The 19,840-nt window shown below is 38.1% G+C and overlaps 1 protein-coding gene across 2 annotated transcripts in view; it reads left to right on the forward strand.

Moving 5' to 3' along the window:
• The window catches only part of HMCES (5-hydroxymethylcytosine binding, ES cell specific), a 31,252-nt gene extending 12,070 nt beyond the window's left edge, over positions 1–19,182 (forward strand). The window contains exons 2-7 of one of the 2 annotated variants that reach the window (XM_053720726.1): positions 5,315–5,504; positions 6,643–6,786; positions 15,070–15,189; positions 15,813–15,973; positions 17,293–17,485; positions 17,990–19,182. In XM_053720726.1, coding sequence (XP_053576701.1) covers positions 5,316–5,504; positions 6,643–6,786; positions 15,070–15,189; positions 15,813–15,973; positions 17,293–17,485; positions 17,990–18,193 — 1,011 coding nt within the window. In that variant the 5' untranslated portion in view covers position 5,315 and the 3' untranslated portion in view covers positions 18,194–19,182. Of the gene's footprint in view, positions 1–5,311; positions 5,505–6,642; positions 6,787–15,069; positions 15,190–15,812; positions 15,974–17,292; positions 17,486–17,989 lie in introns of both variants that reach the window. The other variant, XM_053720727.1, reaches the window with a different exon arrangement.
• Positions 19,183–19,840: the final 658 nt, after the last annotated feature.

The raw sequence follows: 19,840 nt of genomic DNA on the forward strand, positions 1-19,840 counted from the left end.
AGGTATGTGACATTCAGTACTGAGTGTGGTGTGACACAAAATAACTAGTGTGTCAGTGTGCCAGGGTTACAGGCATGTGACATTCACTACTGAGTGTAGTGTGACACAATAACTAGTGTGCCAGGGTTACAAGCATGTGACATTCAGTACTGAGTGTAGTGTGACACAAAATAACTAGTGTTCCAGGGTTACAGGTATGTGACATTCAGTACTGAGTGAAGTGTGACACAAAATAACTAGTGTGTCAGTGTTCCAGGGTTACAGGTATGTGACATTCAGTACTGAGTGTGGTGTGACACAAAATAACTAGTGTGCCAGGGTTACAGGTATGTGACATTCAGTACTGAGTGTGGTGTGACACAAAATAACTAGTGTGTCAGTGTTCCAGGGTTACAGGTATGTGACATTCAGTACTGAGTGTGGTGTGACACAAAATAACTAGTGTGTCAGGGTTACAGGCATGTGATATTCAGTACTGAGTGTAGTGTGACACAATAACTAGTGTTCCAGGGTTACAGGTATGTGATATTCAGTACTGAGTGTGGTGTGACACAAAATAACTAGTGTGCCAGGGTTACAGGTATGTGATATTCAGTACTGAGTGTAGTGTGACACAAAATAACTAGTGTGTCAGTGTGCCAGGGTTACAGGTATGTGACATTCAGTACTGAGTGTAGTGTGACACAAAATAACTAGTGTGTCAGTGTGCCAGGGTTACAGGTATGTGACATGCAGTACTGAGTGTGGTGTGACACAAAATAACTAGTGTGTCAGTGTTACAGGTATGTGACATTCAGTCTTGAGTGTAGTGTGACACAAAATAACTAGTGTGTCAGTGTGCCAGGGTTACAGGTATGTGACATGCAGTACTGAGTGTAGTGTGACACAAAATAACTAGTGTGTCAGTGTGCCAGGGTTACAGGTATGTGACATTCAGTACTGTGTGTAGTGTGACACAAAATAACTAGTGTGTCAGTGTGCCAGGGTTACAGGTATGTGACATGCAGTACTGAGTGTAGTGTGACACAAAATAACTAGTGTGTCAGTGTGCCAGGGTTACAGGTATGTGACATTCAGTACTGAGTGTAGTGTGACACAAAATAACTAGTGTGCCAGGGTTACAGGTATGTGACATTCAGTACTGAGTGTAGTGTGACACAAAATAACTAGTGTGCCAGGGTTACAGGTATGTGACATTCAGTACTGAGTGTTGTGTGACACAAAATAACTAGTGTGTCAGGGTTACAGGCATGTAACATTTAGTACTGAGTATAGTGTGACACAAAATAACTAGTGTGTCAGGGTTACAGGTATGTGACATTCAGTACTGAGTGTTGTGTGACACAAAATAACTAGTGTGCCAGGGTTACAGGCATGTGACATTCAGTACTGAGTGTAGTGTGACACAAAATAACTAGTGTGCCAGGGTTACAGGCATGTGACATTCAGTACTGAGTAGGGATGCACCGAAATTTCAGCCGCAGAAAGTTTCGGCCGAAAATAGCAGTTTTTGTTATTTCGTTTTTCGGGGGTTTTTTGCCTTTTATTTTCGGCAAAATTATTGTGTTGCATATTTTAAATTTGATGCCAGCCTAGAGCTGCTGTTTGAGTTCATTACTTGACTTACTGTTTTGCATATAATAATAGTTTTCTAGGACTATACTTTATTTTGATAATTGGTAACAAAACAAAAACGGTTAAATCTGATTCTGTTACACAGAACTAAATAAAGAATAATACTAGCGATGCACCAAAATTTGGGCTGCCGAAAATGTGCATCTCCAATTTCGACCCAAAGAGGACCAAAATGGCTAAAAATGTACAGCCCTCCCCTGTTCTATTGAGTTACATGTCTATCCTTAGCATAAGGTGAGCAGCACAGCACTGGCATGGTACACAGAGCACACACATTAGTACCATTACATGATGATATTTGAAACCAGCAGAGAAGGAAACCAAAGTTCTGAATAGTGAATACAAATATCAAAGGAGGATAAGTAACATGTTTATAAACACTTGATATTATCAGACACAGCCCTAAGCACACACAGTGAATATCTTTAAGCCTTATATACAGTGCTCATACATCAGCCTCTTGTGCGTAGACATTCTATTCGCCTGAGGCAAATATGTGTGCACACTTTATAAGCATAAGCCCCAAGCTCACACACAGTTGGTACAAATTAGCACCCACCAGACAGTGTATACAAAAAATCACAGTAACTTTCTATAACCACCTTGCACGTAAGGATGTAGCTAAGTCCAGTGGTCCTGGTGATAGGTGACAGGCAGACTCTATTTGGGGCTCCGGATATATAATCTGACGGGTCAGTGTGAGACCCGAACCAGAAACTAGGCAGAGATACGATGAGAGACGATCAGGTGCAGCCACGCTCATCGCACGGATAATTACACCCAAAAACAAAACACATGTCTACCTCGTATTGTTGTCTGGCTATAACCACGCTCTCCCTTATAGAGCTCCAGTTTCAATGCAGATCACGCCCTACTGTACAAGTGACCATGTCCATTTGTTGGAGCTTTCCCGCCTACAAGCTCTCTCAGCTACACACACACACTGTAGTTAAAAAAGAAAAAAACAATTTCGGTTTCGTTTGGGTTTTCGGCCAGGATCATCCTGATTTTTCTGTATCGGTTTCGGTCCAGAATTTTCATTTTGGTGCATCCCTAGTACTGTGTGACATTCAGTACTGAGTGTAGTGTGACACAAAATAACTAGTGTGTCAGTGTGCCAGGGTTACAGGCATGTGACATTCAGTACTGAGTGTAGTGTGACACAAAATAACTAGTGTGTCAGTGTTACAGGCATGTGACATTCAGTACTGAGTGTAGTGTGACACAAAATAACTAGTGTGCCAGGGTTACAGGTATGTGACATGCAGTACTGAGTGTAGTGTGACACAAAATAACTAGTGTGCCAGGGTTACAGGCATGTGACATTCAGTACTGAGTGTAGTGTGACACAAAATAACTAGTGTGTCAGGGTTACAGGCATGCGGCATTCAGTACTGTGTGTGAGGGTGCTGGGGTGTGTGACACTACATACTCAGTGAGAGCAGGGTGAGGGTACCAGGGTGTGTGACACTACAGACTCAGTGAGAGCAGGGTGAGGGTACCAGGGTGTGTGACACTACAGGCTCAGTGAGAGCAGGGTGAGGGTACCAGGGTGTGTGACACTACAGGCTCAGTGAGAGCAGGGTGAAAGTACCAGGGTATGTGACACTACAGGCTCAGTGAGAGCAGGGTGTGGGTACCAGGGTGTGTGACACTACAGGCTCAGTGAGAGCAGGGTGAGGGTACCAGGGTGTGTGACACTACAGGCTCAGTGAGAGCAGGGTAAGTGTGCCGGGGTGTGTGACACTACAGGCTCAGTGAGAGCAGGGTAAGTGTGCCGGGGTGTGTGACACTACAGGCTCAGTGAGAGCAGGGTAAGTGTGCCGGGGTGTGTGACACTACATACTCAGTAAGAGCAGGGTAAGTGTGCCGGGTGTGTGACACTACATACTCGGTGAGAGCAGGGTAAGTGTGCCGGGGTGTGTGACACTACAGGCTCAGTGAGAGCAGGGTAAGTGTGCCAGGTTGTGTGACACTACAGGCTCAGTGATCAATCGAATGCTCTATGTGCCTGAGCTAGGGCAAACCATGTGTCTTGTAACCTAATCTCATATTGTCACTTCATGACAGTGGCTGGATAGACAATTCAGATAATAGGGTCAGGCTCTTCTGAGAGACTTGACTAACAAAATTATATAGAAATGACATGTTTATCTAGTCAAACTAACAGCAGCAACCTATAGGAAGCTTTCCCCAGCACCACTCATGAACTGGGAAATTGACATAGAGGGCTCCATGTACTAAGCAGTCAGCGAGCTACCCGCAACAAATCTCGCGTCAAAATTCGCAAACTGATATGTACAAAGCCGTCAATTATGTTAAAACTCGCATCTTTAAAATTGCGAGCGTACTTATCCGCCAAACCTCGCTACCGCTCCATTTTTCACTGTAATTAGACACATTTGACCACCAACTCGCCAAAAACGAATGTACTAAAAAATCTATTTGTCCGCTCGCTACAATTTCCGCTCCCACCTCGTTATTTTTGCCTCGCCACCTTTTAGGTGGCGGGCAAGGTACAAAACAATAGGAAAGTCAATTTAGACGCCAGTCTAGACATATATAAAAGGCAGTAATATCAGCATTGTACTTACAGCATAACTGGCGTCTAATTTGTCTCTCATTTCCATGTACATAAATTGCGCCCAATTTGTCGACTGTAATTAAAGAGTAATCTATATTTTAAATTTGTATTGTATAGTTGTCAATCTTTATAATTATTTTTATATTAATATTTATATATTATCAGATCCAGATGAAGCCATATCCAAATTGTAAATAAATATTACAAAAATAACGCTCTGTTATCACTCTTCAAAAAATTTTGAACAATAATAAAGTTGTTTAGATAAGTTGAACTTTTATAGGAGCAAAATTCTATTCCCGTGACTACTATGATGTTCGTGACACCTTGCATGTCACGTGTTAATAATTGGCCAGACAATTCAACTGAAAGTTAAGTACATCAGCTTAGTCGCGGCGAGCGAGGCGTCAAATTTATCAACAATCCGCAACTGCTCGCGGCGGGCTAGACTTGTCTATTTATTGGGGGAATATTAGTACATAGCGACAGCGGACACCATTTCGCCCGCGGCGAGTAACGGCGAGTTTATCCGCGTCTACAATGACGGATGAATTGACGGCTTAGTACATGGAGCCCAGAGTGTTTATTTCCTATGAGAGTTAGAATCAGTTTACTGCTCCCAAGGTCAGTTGATGATTCTTCATGCTATTGAGCTCACTGCAAATGATGATCCTGATGCAGGGTATGATATATCTTTATTGAACTTAAAGGGACATGATACCCAAATGTTGAAGTACTTGAAAGTGATGCAGAATAGCTGTAAAAAGCTTACTAGAAAATATCACCTGAACATCTCTATGTAAAAAAAGAAGATATTTTACCACAACATTTTCTAAGTATTTCCACCTCACTATAAAGAGACTCCAAGCAGCCAATCAGGAGGCTAGACCCAGGACTTGCAAGGGAGTGTCCACCTGGCATGTGCAGCACAGTCATGTTATTTTTCTTTTCAGTTTAAGTAAGTTTACTATAAAATATTAGATATTGTTTTCTATCTGTTTTTTTTTTTTAGGGAAGTAGTTTAATTATGTAAATGAAAACTTGTTAAATTGTTGCTATACTGTGCAAACTTTTAATTTGGTTTTGACCCAGCAGAATGTGTGGGCGCACAGCATGTACACTTGCCCCAGATGATGTCAGCAAAGCTTGTGCATATCGGGATAAGCAAGGAAGAAGAAACTGTCCCAAGTGGCGGGATGGTGATGCGGATAAATACCACCCATCTTACAACAAGAGCCCACAGTCTAACAGCCCTGTGCTCCTTTCTTTAAAGCATTTTCAAAAGGTACGGTCAGAGGTGAATATGTGAGCACCAAGCTGGCCCCCGTGTAGTTATTACAGACCATAATACTATTATGTTTTTTTAGCGTAAGCCAGGACTCGACAAACCCAGGAGCCAGGCAGACTCTGGCTCCTAGAATTCTACCATTGGCTCCTAACTTTTTTGGTTGTTCTCCATGTATTTATATACAAATACCACTGTCTGACTCCTAAATATCCGTAATGGCTCCTAATTTTTAGCCACTGAAGGGGACACCTAAAAAAAGCTTCTCTTGTGAGAGAATGACATTGTCATGTCATTTCTCTGCTATTGTCTGATCCATACTCATTTTGTGGAAAAATAATACATTAATATTTTCATGGATACATTTTTTTTTATTTGTGCTAAAAATATATCTTCAAATTCCATCTGAATCTACAGTTGTAGGGAAATAAATTAAATTGATTCTACATTTATATCGGAACATATGATGGTTTAGTCATTAATATATTTAAATTGCCAAATATATCTGAAATCATTTTGTTTGAATTAATTTGGAAGTGAACTATCCTGGGTACATTTCACTGCCTCCAGAAATTTATTTTTATTCCCTGACTTTTTAGATTACTCTATTACTTTACTACTTTTCCCATAATTCTTGACTGGACTTCATAGGGCCTAAGCATCATGGGAAATGTAGTTCTTAAACATCTGGAGTGCCAAGGTTTGCCGGCATTGCTGTATACATAAATACACATATAACAATATCCTTGTTTGACGCTGAGTACTGGCTCATAAATTTTTTTAAAAAAAATCCTTGTGATTGTTAATAGTAGAGGATCATGGTGTTTTCACTGCATTTTTTTGGGCAACATTTGTGTAATCCTTATTTAATATTGAAATATATTTGAGCTATAATGTATCTGAATTAAAAGTACAACTTTATATTTATTATGAAAAGGTTATCAAGTCCTTTAAAAATACTAAACCAGTGATTTGTATCCTCCATAATCTTCACATATTGTAAAGGAATATGGGTTCTTAAGATCACAGCCCTTGTGTTTCGTTCTTGTAATTCTCCCTTCTTCCCTATGAGTGTTTTTTGTTCATTTTATTTAGTCTCATGACATCTTAATTATTTTTCCCTTTCTTTCTGAAAAAGGATGCAGATACTTCTGAGCGAGTCCTTGCAGCTATGCGCTGGGGGCTTATCCCCTCCTGGTTCACTGAGGCAGACCCATCAAAAATGCAATACAAAACTAACAACTGCCGCAGCGATACCATGACAGAGAAGACATTATACAAGGTAAGACTGCTAGGGGTTAGGGGTAGGTTTTTCTGGACCATTTATAAAGCCACTTCTGTTTTTATCAATATAATTGGATTGATCAGCAATATTTTTAAGATCTTGTGTTTTTTTTATTTCTCATTGTCTCTTGAGCATTTATGCCCCTTGTCTGTCACCTCTAGACAACTTTTGCTGGCCATAAAAAAAATAATGTAGACTGATATATTTTTTCTTTTCTTTTCATGAACTATGATGATATTAGCAGAAGAATATTAGCAGTTTTGATAATACACTAGCAGGTATTGATTAAGGATAAAGCTGGCATTTTTAACAGTGAACCGCAGAGGACTGCAACTACAATTCTTTTAACTGACTGACGCAAAGGCAAACTGGATATTTTGAGTATTATTTAGAGCCACAAAAAACACCATCTATAAAAAAAGAACACAAAACAGTGGGATTCCCCCATTGCATAATACAATCTGTGTAAAGGTAAATTACAAATATATCAATAGTTTATTCATCCAACAGACAGTTGAATAATTTAGTATAATAAAATTCCAATAAAAAAGCCTGAGAAACAAATCGTTTCTCCTATGCACTTCACATCTTGAAACTTGTGAACCTTCCAGAGGCAGATGGAAGTCAGTGGCCAGGTTCCAGGACTCTCAGTTCCCAAATGTTAACGTACAATTGGTAAATACTGTATGGATCAGTAACCGCAATAAGTCTCTGCTGAGAAGTGTACCCATTGGCAGGGGCAGGTGATATTGGGATGGTTTATGTCAGTGTCAACTACACAGTTGTTCAAATAAGGGCCTCTGTTAAGTGATTTCAGAAACTGGTATTTCTTTCATGTAATTAGCAAGAGTCCATGAGCTAGTGACGTATGGGATATACATTCCTACCAGGAGGGGCAAAGTTTCCCAAACCTTAAAATGCCTATAAATACACCCCTCACCACACCCACAATTCAGTTTTACAAACTTTGCCTCCGATGGAGGTGGTGAAGTAAGTTTGTGCTAGATTCTACGTTGATATGCGCTCCGCAGCAAGTTGGAGCCCGGTTTTCCTCTCAGCGTGCAGTGAATGTCAGAGGGATGTGAGGAGAGTATTGCCTATTTGAATGCAGTGATCTCCTTCTAAGGGGTCTATTTCATAGGTTCTCTGTTATCGGTCGTAGAGATTCATCTCTTACCTCCCTTTTCAGATCGACGATATACTCTTATATATACCATTACCTCTGCTGATTCTCGTTTCAGTACTGGTTTGGCTATCTGCTATATGTAGATGAGTGTCCTGGGGTAAGTAAGTCTTATTTTCTGTGACACTCTAAGCTATGGTTGGGCACTTTGTTTATAAATTTCTAAATATATGTATTCAAACATTTATTTGCCTTGACTCAGAATGTTCAACTTTCCTTATTTTTCAGACAGTCAGTTTCATATTTGGGATAATGCATTTTAATTTAACATTTTTTACCTTAAAATTTGACTTTTTCCCTGTGGGCTGTTAGGCTCGCGGGGGCTGAAAATGCTTCATTTTATTGCGTCATTCTTGGCGCGGACTTTTTTGGTGCAAAAATTCTATTTCCGTTTCCGGCGTCATACGTGTCGCCAGAAGTTGCGTCATTCTTTGACGTTATTTTGCGCCAAAAATGTCGGCGTTCCGGATGTGGCATCATTTTTGGCGCCAAAAAGCATTTAGGCGCCAAATAATGTGGGCGTCACTTTTGTCTCCACATTATTTAAGTCTCATTTTTTATTGCTTCTGGTTGCTAGAAGCTTGTTCTTTGGCATTTTTTCCCATTCCTGAAACTGTCATTTAAGGAATTTGATCAATTTTGCTTTATATGTTGTTTTTTTCTTTTACATATTGCAAGATGTTCCACGTTGCAACTGAGTCAGAAGATACTTCAGGAAAATCACTGCACAATGCTGGAGCTACCAAGCTAAGTGTATCTGCTATAAACTTTTGGTATCTGTTTCTCCAGCTGTTATTTGTATTGCATGTCATGTCAAACTTATTAATGCAGATAAAATTTCCTTTAGTACTGTTACATTACCTGTTGCTGTTCCGTCAACATCTAATTTTCAGAGTGTTCCTGATAACATAAGAGATTTTATTTTTTAAATCCATTAAGAAGGCTATGTCTGTTATTTTTCCTTCTAGTATACATAAAAGTCTTTTAAAACTTCTCTTTTTTTCAGATGAATTTTTAAATGAACATCATCATTCTGATACTGATAATGGTTCTTCTGGTTCTGAGGTTTCTGTCTCAGAGGTTGATGCTGATAAATCTTTGTATTTGTTCAAGATGGAATTTATTCGTTCTTTACTTAAAGAAGTGTTATTTGCATTAGAAATAGAGGATTCTGGTCCTCTTGATACTAAATGTAAACGTTTAAATAAGGTTTTTAAATCTCCTGTAGTTATTCCAGAAGTGTTTTATCTCCCTGATGCTATTTCTGAAGTAATTTCCAGGGAATGGAATAATTTGGGTAATTTATTTACTCCTTCTAGACGTTTAAGCAAATTATATCCTGTGCCATCTGACAGATTAGAGTTTTTTGGGACAAAAATCCCTAAGGTTATGGGGCTGTCTCTACTCCTGCTAATGTACTACTATTCTTACGGCAGATAGTACTTCATTTAAGGATCCTTTAGATAGGAAAATTGATTCCTTTCTAAGAAAAGCTTACTTATGTTCAGGTAATCTTCTTAGACCTGCTATATTTTTAGCGGATGTTGCTGCAGCTTCAACTTTTTGGTTAGAAGCTTTAGCGCAACAAGTAACAGATCATAATTTTATAGCATTATTTTTATTCTATAACATGCTAATAATTTTATTGGTGATACCATCTTTTGATATCATTAGAGTTGATGTCAGGTATATGTCTCTAGCTATTTTAGCTAGAATAGCTTTATGGATTAAACTTGGAATGCTGACATGTCTTCTAAGTCAACTTTGCTTTCCCTTTCTTTCCAGGGTAAATAATCATTTTCGTTCCTTTCCTCACAAGGAACAAAAGCCTGATCCTTCATCCTCAGGAGCGGTATCAGTTTGGAAACTATTTCCAGTTTGGAATATATCCAAGCCTTATAGAAACCTATAGCCAGCTCCTAAGTACCTATGAAGGTGCGGCCCTTATTCCAGCTCAGCTGGTATGGGGCAGATTACGTTTTCTTCAAAGAAATTTGGATCAATTCCGTTCTCAATCTCTGGTTTCAGAAACATTGTTTCAGAAAGGTACAGAATTGGCTTCAAGTTAAGGCCTCCTGCTAAGAGATTCTTTTCTTTCCCGTGTCCCAGTTAACACAGCAAAGGCTCAGCATTTCTGAAATGTGTTTCAGATCTAGAGTTGGCTGGAGTATTTATGCCAGTTCCAGTTCTGGAACAGGGGCTGGGGTCTTATTTTATCTCTTCATTGTACCAAAGAAGGTCAATTCCTTCAGACCAGTTCCGGATCTATCATTATTGAATCATTATGTTAGGATACCAACATTCAAGATGGTTACTGTAGGACTATCCTGCCTTTTGTTTAGCAAGGGCATTATATGTCTACAATAGATTTACAGGATGTGTATCTGCATATTCCGATTCATCCAGATCACTTTTAGTGTCTGAGATTCTCTTTTTAGACAAGCATTACCAGTTTTGTGGCTCTACCGTTTGGCTTAGCCTCAGTTCCAAGAATTTTTTTCAAAGGTTCTCGGTGCCCTTCTTTCTGTAATCAGAGAATAGGGTTTTGGTATTTCCTTATTTGGACGATATCTTGGTATTTGCTCAGTCTTCTCATTTTCGAAGAATCTCATACGAATCGACTTGTGTTGTTTCTTCAAGTTCATGGTTGGAGGATCAATTTACCAATCAGTTCATTGATTCCTCAGACAAGGGTAACCTTTTTAGGTTTCTAGATAAATTCAGTGTCTATGACTCTGTCCTTGTCAGACAAGAGAAGTTTAACATTGATATCAGCTTGTCAAAACCTTCAGTCACAATCATTCCCTTTGGTAGCCTTATGCATGGAAATGTTGGGTCTTAGGACTGCCGCATCAGATGCGATCTCCTTTGCTCGTTTTCACATGCGACCTCTTCAGCTCTGTATGCTGAACCAATGGTGCAGGGATTACTCAAAGATATCTCAATTAATATCTTTAAACCGATTTTACAACACTCTCTGACATGGTGGACAGATCACCATCGTTTAGTTCAGGGGGCTTCTTTGTTCTTCCGACCTGGACTATAATCTCAACAGATGCAAGTCTTACAGGTTGGGGAGCTGTGTGGGGGTATCTGACGGCACAAGGGGTTTGGGAATCTCAGGAGGTGAGATTTCCGATCAATATTTTGGAACTCCGTGTAATTTTCAGAGCTCTTCAGTCTTGGCCTCTTCTGAAGAGAGAGTTGTTCATTTGTTTTCAGATAGACAATGTCACAACTGTGGCATACATCAATCATCAAGGAGGGACTCACAGTCCTCTGGCTATGAAAGAAGTATCTCGAATTTTGGTTTGGGCGGAATCCAGCTCCTGTCTAATCTCTGCGGTTCATATCCCAGGTATGGACAATTGGAAAGCGGATTATCTCAGTCGTCAAACGTTGCATCCGGGCGAATGGTCTCTTCACCCAGAGGTATTTCTTCAGATTGTTCAAATGTAGGAACTTCCAGAAATAGATCTGATGGCTTCTCATCTAAACAAGAAACTTCCCAGGTATCTGTCCAGATCCCGGGATCCTCAGGCGGAGGCAGTGGATGCATTATCACTTCCTTGGAAGTATCATCCTCCCTATATCTTTCCGCCTCTAGTTCTTCTTCCAAGAGTAACCTCCAAGATTCTGAAGGAATGCTCGTTTGTTCTGCTGGTAGCTCCGGCATGGCCTTACAGGTTTTGGTATGCGGATCTTGTCCGGATGGCCTCTTGCCAACCGTGGACTCTTCCGTTAAGACCAGACCTTTTGTCTCAAGGTCCTTTTTTTTTCCATCAGGATCTGAAATCCTTAAATTTAAAGGTATGGCGATTGAACGCTTGATTCTTGGTCAAAGAGGTTTCTCTGACTCTGTGATTAATACTATGTTACAGGCTCGTACATCTGTATCCAGAGAGATATATTATAGAGTCTGGAAGACTTATATTTCTTGGTGTCTTTCTCATCATTTTTCTTGGCATTCTTTTAGAATACCGAGAATATTACAGTATTCTTCAGGATGGTTTAGATAAGGGTTTGTCCGCAAGTTCCTTGAAAGGTCAAATCTCTGCTCTTTCTGTTCTTTTTCACAGAAAGATTGCTATTCTTCCTGATATTTATTGTTTTGTACAAGCTTTGGTTCGTATAAAGCCTGTCATTAAGTCAATTTCTCCTCCTTGGAGTTTGAATTTGGTTCTGGGGGCTCTTCAAGCTCCTCCATTTGAACCTATGCATTCATTGGATATTAAATTACTTTCTTGGAAAGTTTTTTGTTCCTTTTGGCCATCTCTTCTGCCAGAAGAGTTTCTGAATTATCTGCTCTTTCTTGTGAGTCTCCTTTTCTGATTTTTCATCAGGATAAGGCGGTGTTGCGAACTTCTTTTGAATTTTTACCTAAAGTTGTGAATTCCAACAACATTAGTAGAGAAATTGTGGTTCCTTCATTATGTCCTAATCCTAAGAATTCTAAGGAGAAATCGTTGCATTCTTTGGATGTTGTTAGAGCTTTGAAATATTATGTTGAAGCTACGAAATCTTTTCGTAAGACTTCTAGTCTATTTGTTATTTTTTCCGGTTCTAGAAAAGGCCAGAAAGCTTCTGCCATTTCTTTGGCATCTTGGTTGAAATCTTTAATTCATCTTGCCTATGTTGAGTCGGGTAAAACTCCGCCTCAGAGAATTACAGCTCATTCTACTAGGTCAGTTTCTACTTCCTGGGCGTTTAGGAATGAAGCTTCGGTTGACCAGATCTGCAAAGCAGCGACTTGGTCCTCTTTGCATACTTTTACTAAATTCTACCATTTTGATGTATTTTTCTCTTCTGAAGCAGTTTTTGGTAGAAAAGTACTTCAGGCAGCGGTTTCAGTTTGAATCTTCTGCTTATGTTTTTCATTAAACTTTATTTTGGGTGTGGATTATTTTCAGCAGGAATTGGCTGTCTTTATTTTATCCCTCCCTCTCTAGTGACTCTTGTGTGGAAAGATCCACTTCTTGGGTAGTCATTATCCCATACGTCACTAGCTCATGGACTCTTGCTAATTACATGAAAGAAAACATAATTTATGTAAGAACTTACCTGATAAATTCATTTCTTTCATATTAGCAAGAGTCCATGAGGCCCGCCCTTTTTTTGTGGTGGTTATGATTTTGTATAAAGCACAATTATTCCAATTCCTTATTTTATATGCTTTCGCACTTTTTTCTTATCACCCCACTTCTTGGCTATTCGTTAAACTGAATTGTGGGTGTGGTGAGGGGTGTATTTATAGGCATTTTAAGGTTTGGGAAACTTTGCCCCTCCTGGTAGGAATGTATATCCCATACGTCACTAGCTCATGGACTCTTGCTAATATGAAAGAAATGAATTTATCAGGTAAGTTCTTACATAAATTATGTTTTTTATCTATATCACTGGTTTTCAAACCTGTTCTTGGGCCTCCCTAATAGGCCAGATTTTAAAGAATATCTGTACTGGAGCACAGATGAAATAATCAGCTGATAAGTAAACATTGGTTATTTTTCCTGCTCTCGCCCAAGGTAATCCTGAAAAACTTGACCTGTTAGGGAGGTCTGAGGACAGTTATGAAGGAAAAGATTTTGAACCTTTATTTTTTATACATGAATTGTCTGCCTAAGTGTTTTGTTTCGTATCTTTACTTTTTGCTTAAAATAATGCAATTGTAAGAGTTATGCCTGAACACTTAAGGAGCAGTGCATAAGCATATGAAATACTCAATTAACAAGAATAGACTATACAGGCTAAGTAAACCTGATAGTCTTAAAGAAATGCTTATGTTGCACTGTGAACAATGGATTGTAGTAAATAATTCGGTAGATTACTGGAACTTGTGGTTGAAAAAGAATTTGTGTCATCAAATTAAAATATAACCTTTATTAGTTTTATCTATAAAAAAAGACAGCATAAATAGTGTGTGTATGCTACCCTGGAGAGAGTTGAAAACACACTCTCTGTTGATTATATGATACTTAGCTTGTTTGATATCACTGATATAGAATACTTGGTAAACCAGTTTTAAGACCGAGTTTATATTATAGGTGTATCTGTATATTTATCTATCTAAGGACTGTGTGGCCTAATATCTGGCCAGTCCTAGAGATTTTCCCAAATGGGTATTTGTATATGGTATACCTATTATACTTAAACTTAATGGTTTTTATAGATAAATAGGCTTTAAGGCACTGTGAACATCAATGTCCAGTTATATAGCCAGTATACAGTGAGCTAATACCAATGTATGTACTTGCAATAAAATATCTGTGGAGACTGGGAGGTCTGGAGGATTACCTATGTGGCAGTCTCTATATTGTATCACCACCACTTGATTATTGCGTTAACTTAGCACATATGATTGATATTAATTAGGTTCAGTATGATTGTGCACATAATATTGCATCAAGAGATAAGTTCGGTTACACAGGTGCAGCTGTTAACCATTTTATAAAAGCTATGGTAAATAGTGATAGCTGCTGCTTGAGCCTGTGAAAAACAGACTTGTTTTTTCTGTCACTCGGTTTTGACTGCAGTAGTATTACAACGTTACTATATTACAGCTTTTAATAGTATGACACTATGTGTCTAAATTTTTATTAACTTAGTAATGACACCTGTCTGTTGTATTCTTTCTATGGTAGTGTACGATGTTGTGTAGACAAAATTGTCTTTACAACGTAATCCCCCAGATATTGTATTGCCCACTCGTTAACATATTATGTTATGCAAGTGCAGCGGTTACCCATTTTTATATACTGGGATAAATAGTAATAGCTTCAGCTTAAGCCTGTGAAAAGCCACAGGTTACCAAGTACTAATTAAGAAAAGTTTTTTTTAAGCTAAGATATTATTGCTAATTATTACAACAAGAGAGGCAATTAAAAAATAGCGAGGACCCCTGACGCAGCGTTTCTCTAACGCATTTGTCTAAGGCATTACATATTTAAATTTAAAAGGAATTTTAATTCCTATAACTATATTACATTTTCACTACATTGTTATGCACATTCATTGCTAATAGGTACCAATGACTACCACTGGACCCCCTCCTATCATCAGGTGGTATATGATAATATTATATTGTGTTTATCCTCCTTTAGGCACCACTATTTAAAGGGAAGCGCTGCGTGGTTCTGGCTGATGGCTTCTATGAATGGCAGAGACAAAATGGTGAAAAGCAGCCATACTATATATATTTCCCACAGATCAAGTCAGAAAAGGTATCTACTCCAGATAAATCCAGGTTAAAAGTTAAGCTTTTTTTTTTTTTAATCTAACTACTCCAGTTGTCCAGAAGTTAAATTGGGATCCATCAGTAGATCTCCAAGTGCTGAGCAGTCGATCACAAGACCGTTATGTGAGTTCCTATTACCCTTTCAGCCAGTAGGGACTGTACGGGTTCAGGTTAATGTTTTGCACAAGTATATTCTGCACCACCACAGCTACCACCATTAAAAAAGGTGATTCAGCACAAGATTATTGGTCTGTGTGACAAATGAAAATCTGTTTCTGGTTCATGATAAGATTTTCTTATACTTAGCACATGTATAAACTTCATAAATAGTAGCCCTCACCTCAGTAAAGTATGGGAACCCCTGGACCGTATAGTACTAACTATAGATGGTGTCCATGATCTTGCTTAGCAGACACTAGAAATGACTGGTTTTGGGTGATTTCTGCCTTATAGTCTCCAATCATTATTTGTGAAACCTCCTTATTGCATTTCTTCTTTTTATAATGTAGCAGATGTATAGATGTCCTAGTATACAAACGCTCTTATGTAGAATAAAGTTAGAAAAATGTTGTTCTTATTGTGAACCTATTACTTTACGGTTATTTTCAGTGCTCTGACACAGAGGATGGCACAGAGTGGGGCGGATGGAGACTGCTCACTATGGCAGGACTGTTTGATTGTTGGGAACCACCCAACGGAGGAGAGCCGTTGTATACCTACACTTTAATCACAGTTAATGCTTCTAAATCCATGGACTGGATACACGACAGGCAAGAGGAATAAATAGGCAAAACCAATCAACTTCAGAGATTGGGGTTACTAGTATCAATGTATTATAAAGTATATTCTGAACTGTGTAGATTAGGTCTAAAATTAACAAGATGGTTCTAGTTTCACTTTAAAGAGCTTTAAAACATCTGCATTGCTCATTTTTGTGTTTTTTTTTAATTATTATTATTTGATGGAATATTATTGCACAGAAATCAATCTATCAACAACATTTATTTTTCTGCAGCAATTATCCAAGCAGGGATTAAAGTTTGATATTCTAGGGCTAACCATAAAATGAACCTGGGAAGATGTTATAAATCCTGTTTCCTGAGGTCTTGCACACAAAGTTTCTATTAGTTTTTCATATCCACTTAAAGTGACTAAAAGTGAATACTCTCACTTGTAACCTCACAACATGTATAAATTGTTTCCGACCCTTTTCTGGCACAAGTGAAAGTGATTACTTAAATATCTGATGTTTCCTTTTGTTCATATATCAGGTGAAATTGTCTTTTTTTATCTCCTTGTGTATTCAAGCATAAAGCATTGCACGGTTTTATGGTCTGACCTGTTTCATTTCCTTCTATTGATAAGCAAAGCCTACATATTTGAATGCAGTTTCTTTAACAGGTTCATACCACCACTTACAGAATTATACAAGTAAACTAGAAATCTAAAGACCATTAAAACATACTAATAAATGTAATAAGTAGTATTGTCAGCAGACAGTGCTTCTGTATCGTTTAAGCCAATATTTAATAACTTTGTGCTTACTAACTTAATACATTTATGCAAGGTTTTGCTTTAACCTCTTCCTGATGGTACTTATTTGTTACATCAGAAAAAAGTACAGATGTAAACAAATGAGTAGAAAATTGAAATCATGTGATCAATGATGGGATCAGGTCTGGGGGAAGTGCTTATCGTGCTAGGCATGCCCTCGAACCCGCAATCCCAGTTAGGAAGCCGTTAAGGCTTCAGTACAGCCAAACATCTAGGACGTTCCATGCCATCCTTATGTCGCTAAAGGCCAGTGCAGTTAGGACGGCATGGAATGTCCTAATGTAAAGAGGGGGTTAAAGAATGGTGCACTTTTACACTGTTATGCACTGCACAAAATAAACAATACAACGTTATATTTTGCATATGAAAGACTATCACTGGATGATGATTACAGCTCCGCTGGTAGACAGGAACATATTTATAGAAGTATAAAAACAAAAATTAGTATTTTTAGCAGAGTAAGAATACATTTTAGTCATTTTATATACTTTTCCATCAGTTCGTGCTTTGAATTGCCTTGTCTTGTTCTTGCCAGAATGCCAGCTATACTGGATGGTGATGAGGAAGTACGTAAATGGCTAGACTTTGGAGAGGTGCCATCCCAAGAAGCCATTAAACTTATCCATCCCATTGAAAAGATCACATACCACCCTGTATCGTCTATTGTGAACAACTCCAGGAACAACACCCCCGAGTGTATTACTGCTGTTATTTTGAGCAAAAAGAAGGTATTTTTTTGTTTTCTGGAATAATCGGAAAAGAACTGGTAGCTTGTTTGACATTTTCCGTTAGCATATACAATCTAAAAGCAAAACATTTGTATTTCTAGTGAATGTATGTTAAAGTAGCTGTTTTATAATATTTACTTTAAAGGTATTTTAATATAATTATACTGGATATTTAGTTACTAAGCAAAAGTCTGGAAAATGTACAATTCTTTTCAGTGTTCTCCGCAGAAAATGTTGCCAGTTGGGTGTCATTATGAAGTACCCATGTGGCAGGAGTGTAATAATTTGCAATATTATAACACTTTCTATTATTTTTAAATTTAGCTTGAGCTATCAAAAGTACAAATTAATCACATTATTTAAAGGTACACAAAACCCTTTTTTTTTTCTTTCATTATTCAGATAGAGAATGCCATTTTAAGCAACTTTCTTAATTACTCCTATTATCAAATTTTCTTCGTTCTCTTGATTTTACTATAGAACATGTTTTTGCCCTTTCTATAGGAGCCGGTATTAAGTGCCAGCAGCAAAAAGATGCTAAACTGGCTAAAAAACACATCTCCAAAGAAAGAAGCCGCAGACAGTGGGTTCAAGTCTCCTAAACTCTCCACATTTGCTACAACAGCCAAACAAACCAGCGCAGGGTTAATGCATAAATGGTTAAAAAAAGAAGAGGAAGAACCTTCTCCTAAAAGACTAAAGAAGTGAAGCCCTAGAATGTTTTGTAAGACACTTCGTTCTGTTTATCTTTAGCAATAACATCTGAGGAATTGCTAAAGCTGCATAATGATTCTTAAACCAAAGGAGAAAAATAGAAAAACAGGTTAAAGTGATGGTAAATCCTAGCGCTTTTGGCACACTAGGATTTACTAGTGCTTTAAATAAAGGGGATTTTCAGTCATGAAGTATAAAAAGCTTCATGCTGAAAGTACTTTTATTTGCCTGTGAATTTATGTCAAGCCTGCCCACAGCAAAACGCTATTTTTTTTTTTTCTTTTTCAATGAGATGACTGTTCCACCTCTTAGCCAATAGCCGTAGTAGCCAATTGGCGTTTTACCTTATGGCTAGCATGGCTTTTTTTAAGCGGTGGAAACGTAACCTCATTGTGAAATCCTAGCGTTTTAAAAACATTAGTGTTTACCATCACTTTAATAGAGGTAGCAAGTAAATGTGTTGTAAAAATGGGAATCTGCTTGCATTTGTTTTAATCTTTGGGTCTTAGCATCAGAGCAACTGATATTTTTATACTAGCTCTATTTTTGTAGATCTTATGCAAACAATGAACAAATTTATGCTGTGGGTTTTTTTTTTTTAATTGAAAGGGGAGGGGGTTGCAATTCAATACATTTCCTAACCATTTTACCTCTCAGCCTTGTAGAATCCGTTTTTATTTTATCCAGGTTTACTCCAAAAAATCTAGCTACTGCTATCGATAAAGTTCACTATGTTTACAAAATTAGTTGTAGAGAAAATTGTCACTTAAAAATAAGCACCTAAAGGTGGAGAGCAACTATTTTCACTTCATTCTGGATTTTCAGTGTCTCTTTAAGATAAGTTGCCAAGCCATATGTGTCGTTCTGCTTAGCAGGACATGTTGGTATTACATCCTTTATATTCACTTTTGCACATTTTAAATACTGCCTTTTAAAAGTTTTATATTTCTTTGTTAATAATAAAAATATATAATTAAACCTAATAGCTGTTGATTTCATCATATTGATTTAGGTGTGAGCTTGTTTATTAGTAATGGGCAATGGGAAGCAATATTAGCCAAGGAGAGACACCTTGTTTTGTTACTGCGCTGCTTGTGAATTTTGTTTCCTGACATTGATGTTGTGACAGACGAGAGAACGTGAGAACGTACAGTTCTTTACCGCTCCCTGCATTACACAATTTACTTCTATTTACAGGCAGAGCTGGGCTTCATATGTGTACAGGTCAGTGTTTACATAATTCATCAAACCGAATAGCTGGAGAACAGGTTTCCTGATATAAACATTTTGCTACCAAACGATGTGGCATCAGCATTTGTTTAATGATCTATGTAGCAAAAATCCTCATCCCCACTAACTGATAAACAGACATCAGTATTGTGGTATCGAGCTAGCAATGGCACATATCTCATTGGATAATTATGCATGTGTATTTGTACCAAATGTAAAACTGTTAAATATCACTCCCCTACCCACAATCCCCCAGTCATTCTTTTTGCCTTTAGTGCAAGGAGGAGGTGAAGTTTAGGTGTCTGATGAGAAGTTTTCTTCAATCAAGATTTTACTATTTTTTTTTTTTTAGCAGAGTAAGCTTACTCTGTTCTTTTCTGGGGTCTAGCCTAGTCCACATTAGTCTCTTCA

Source organism: Bombina bombina, chromosome 7, assembly GCF_027579735.1.
Source record: "Bombina bombina isolate aBomBom1 chromosome 7, aBomBom1.pri, whole genome shotgun sequence".
NCBI lineage: Eukaryota > Metazoa > Chordata > Amphibia > Anura > Bombinatoridae > Bombina > Bombina bombina.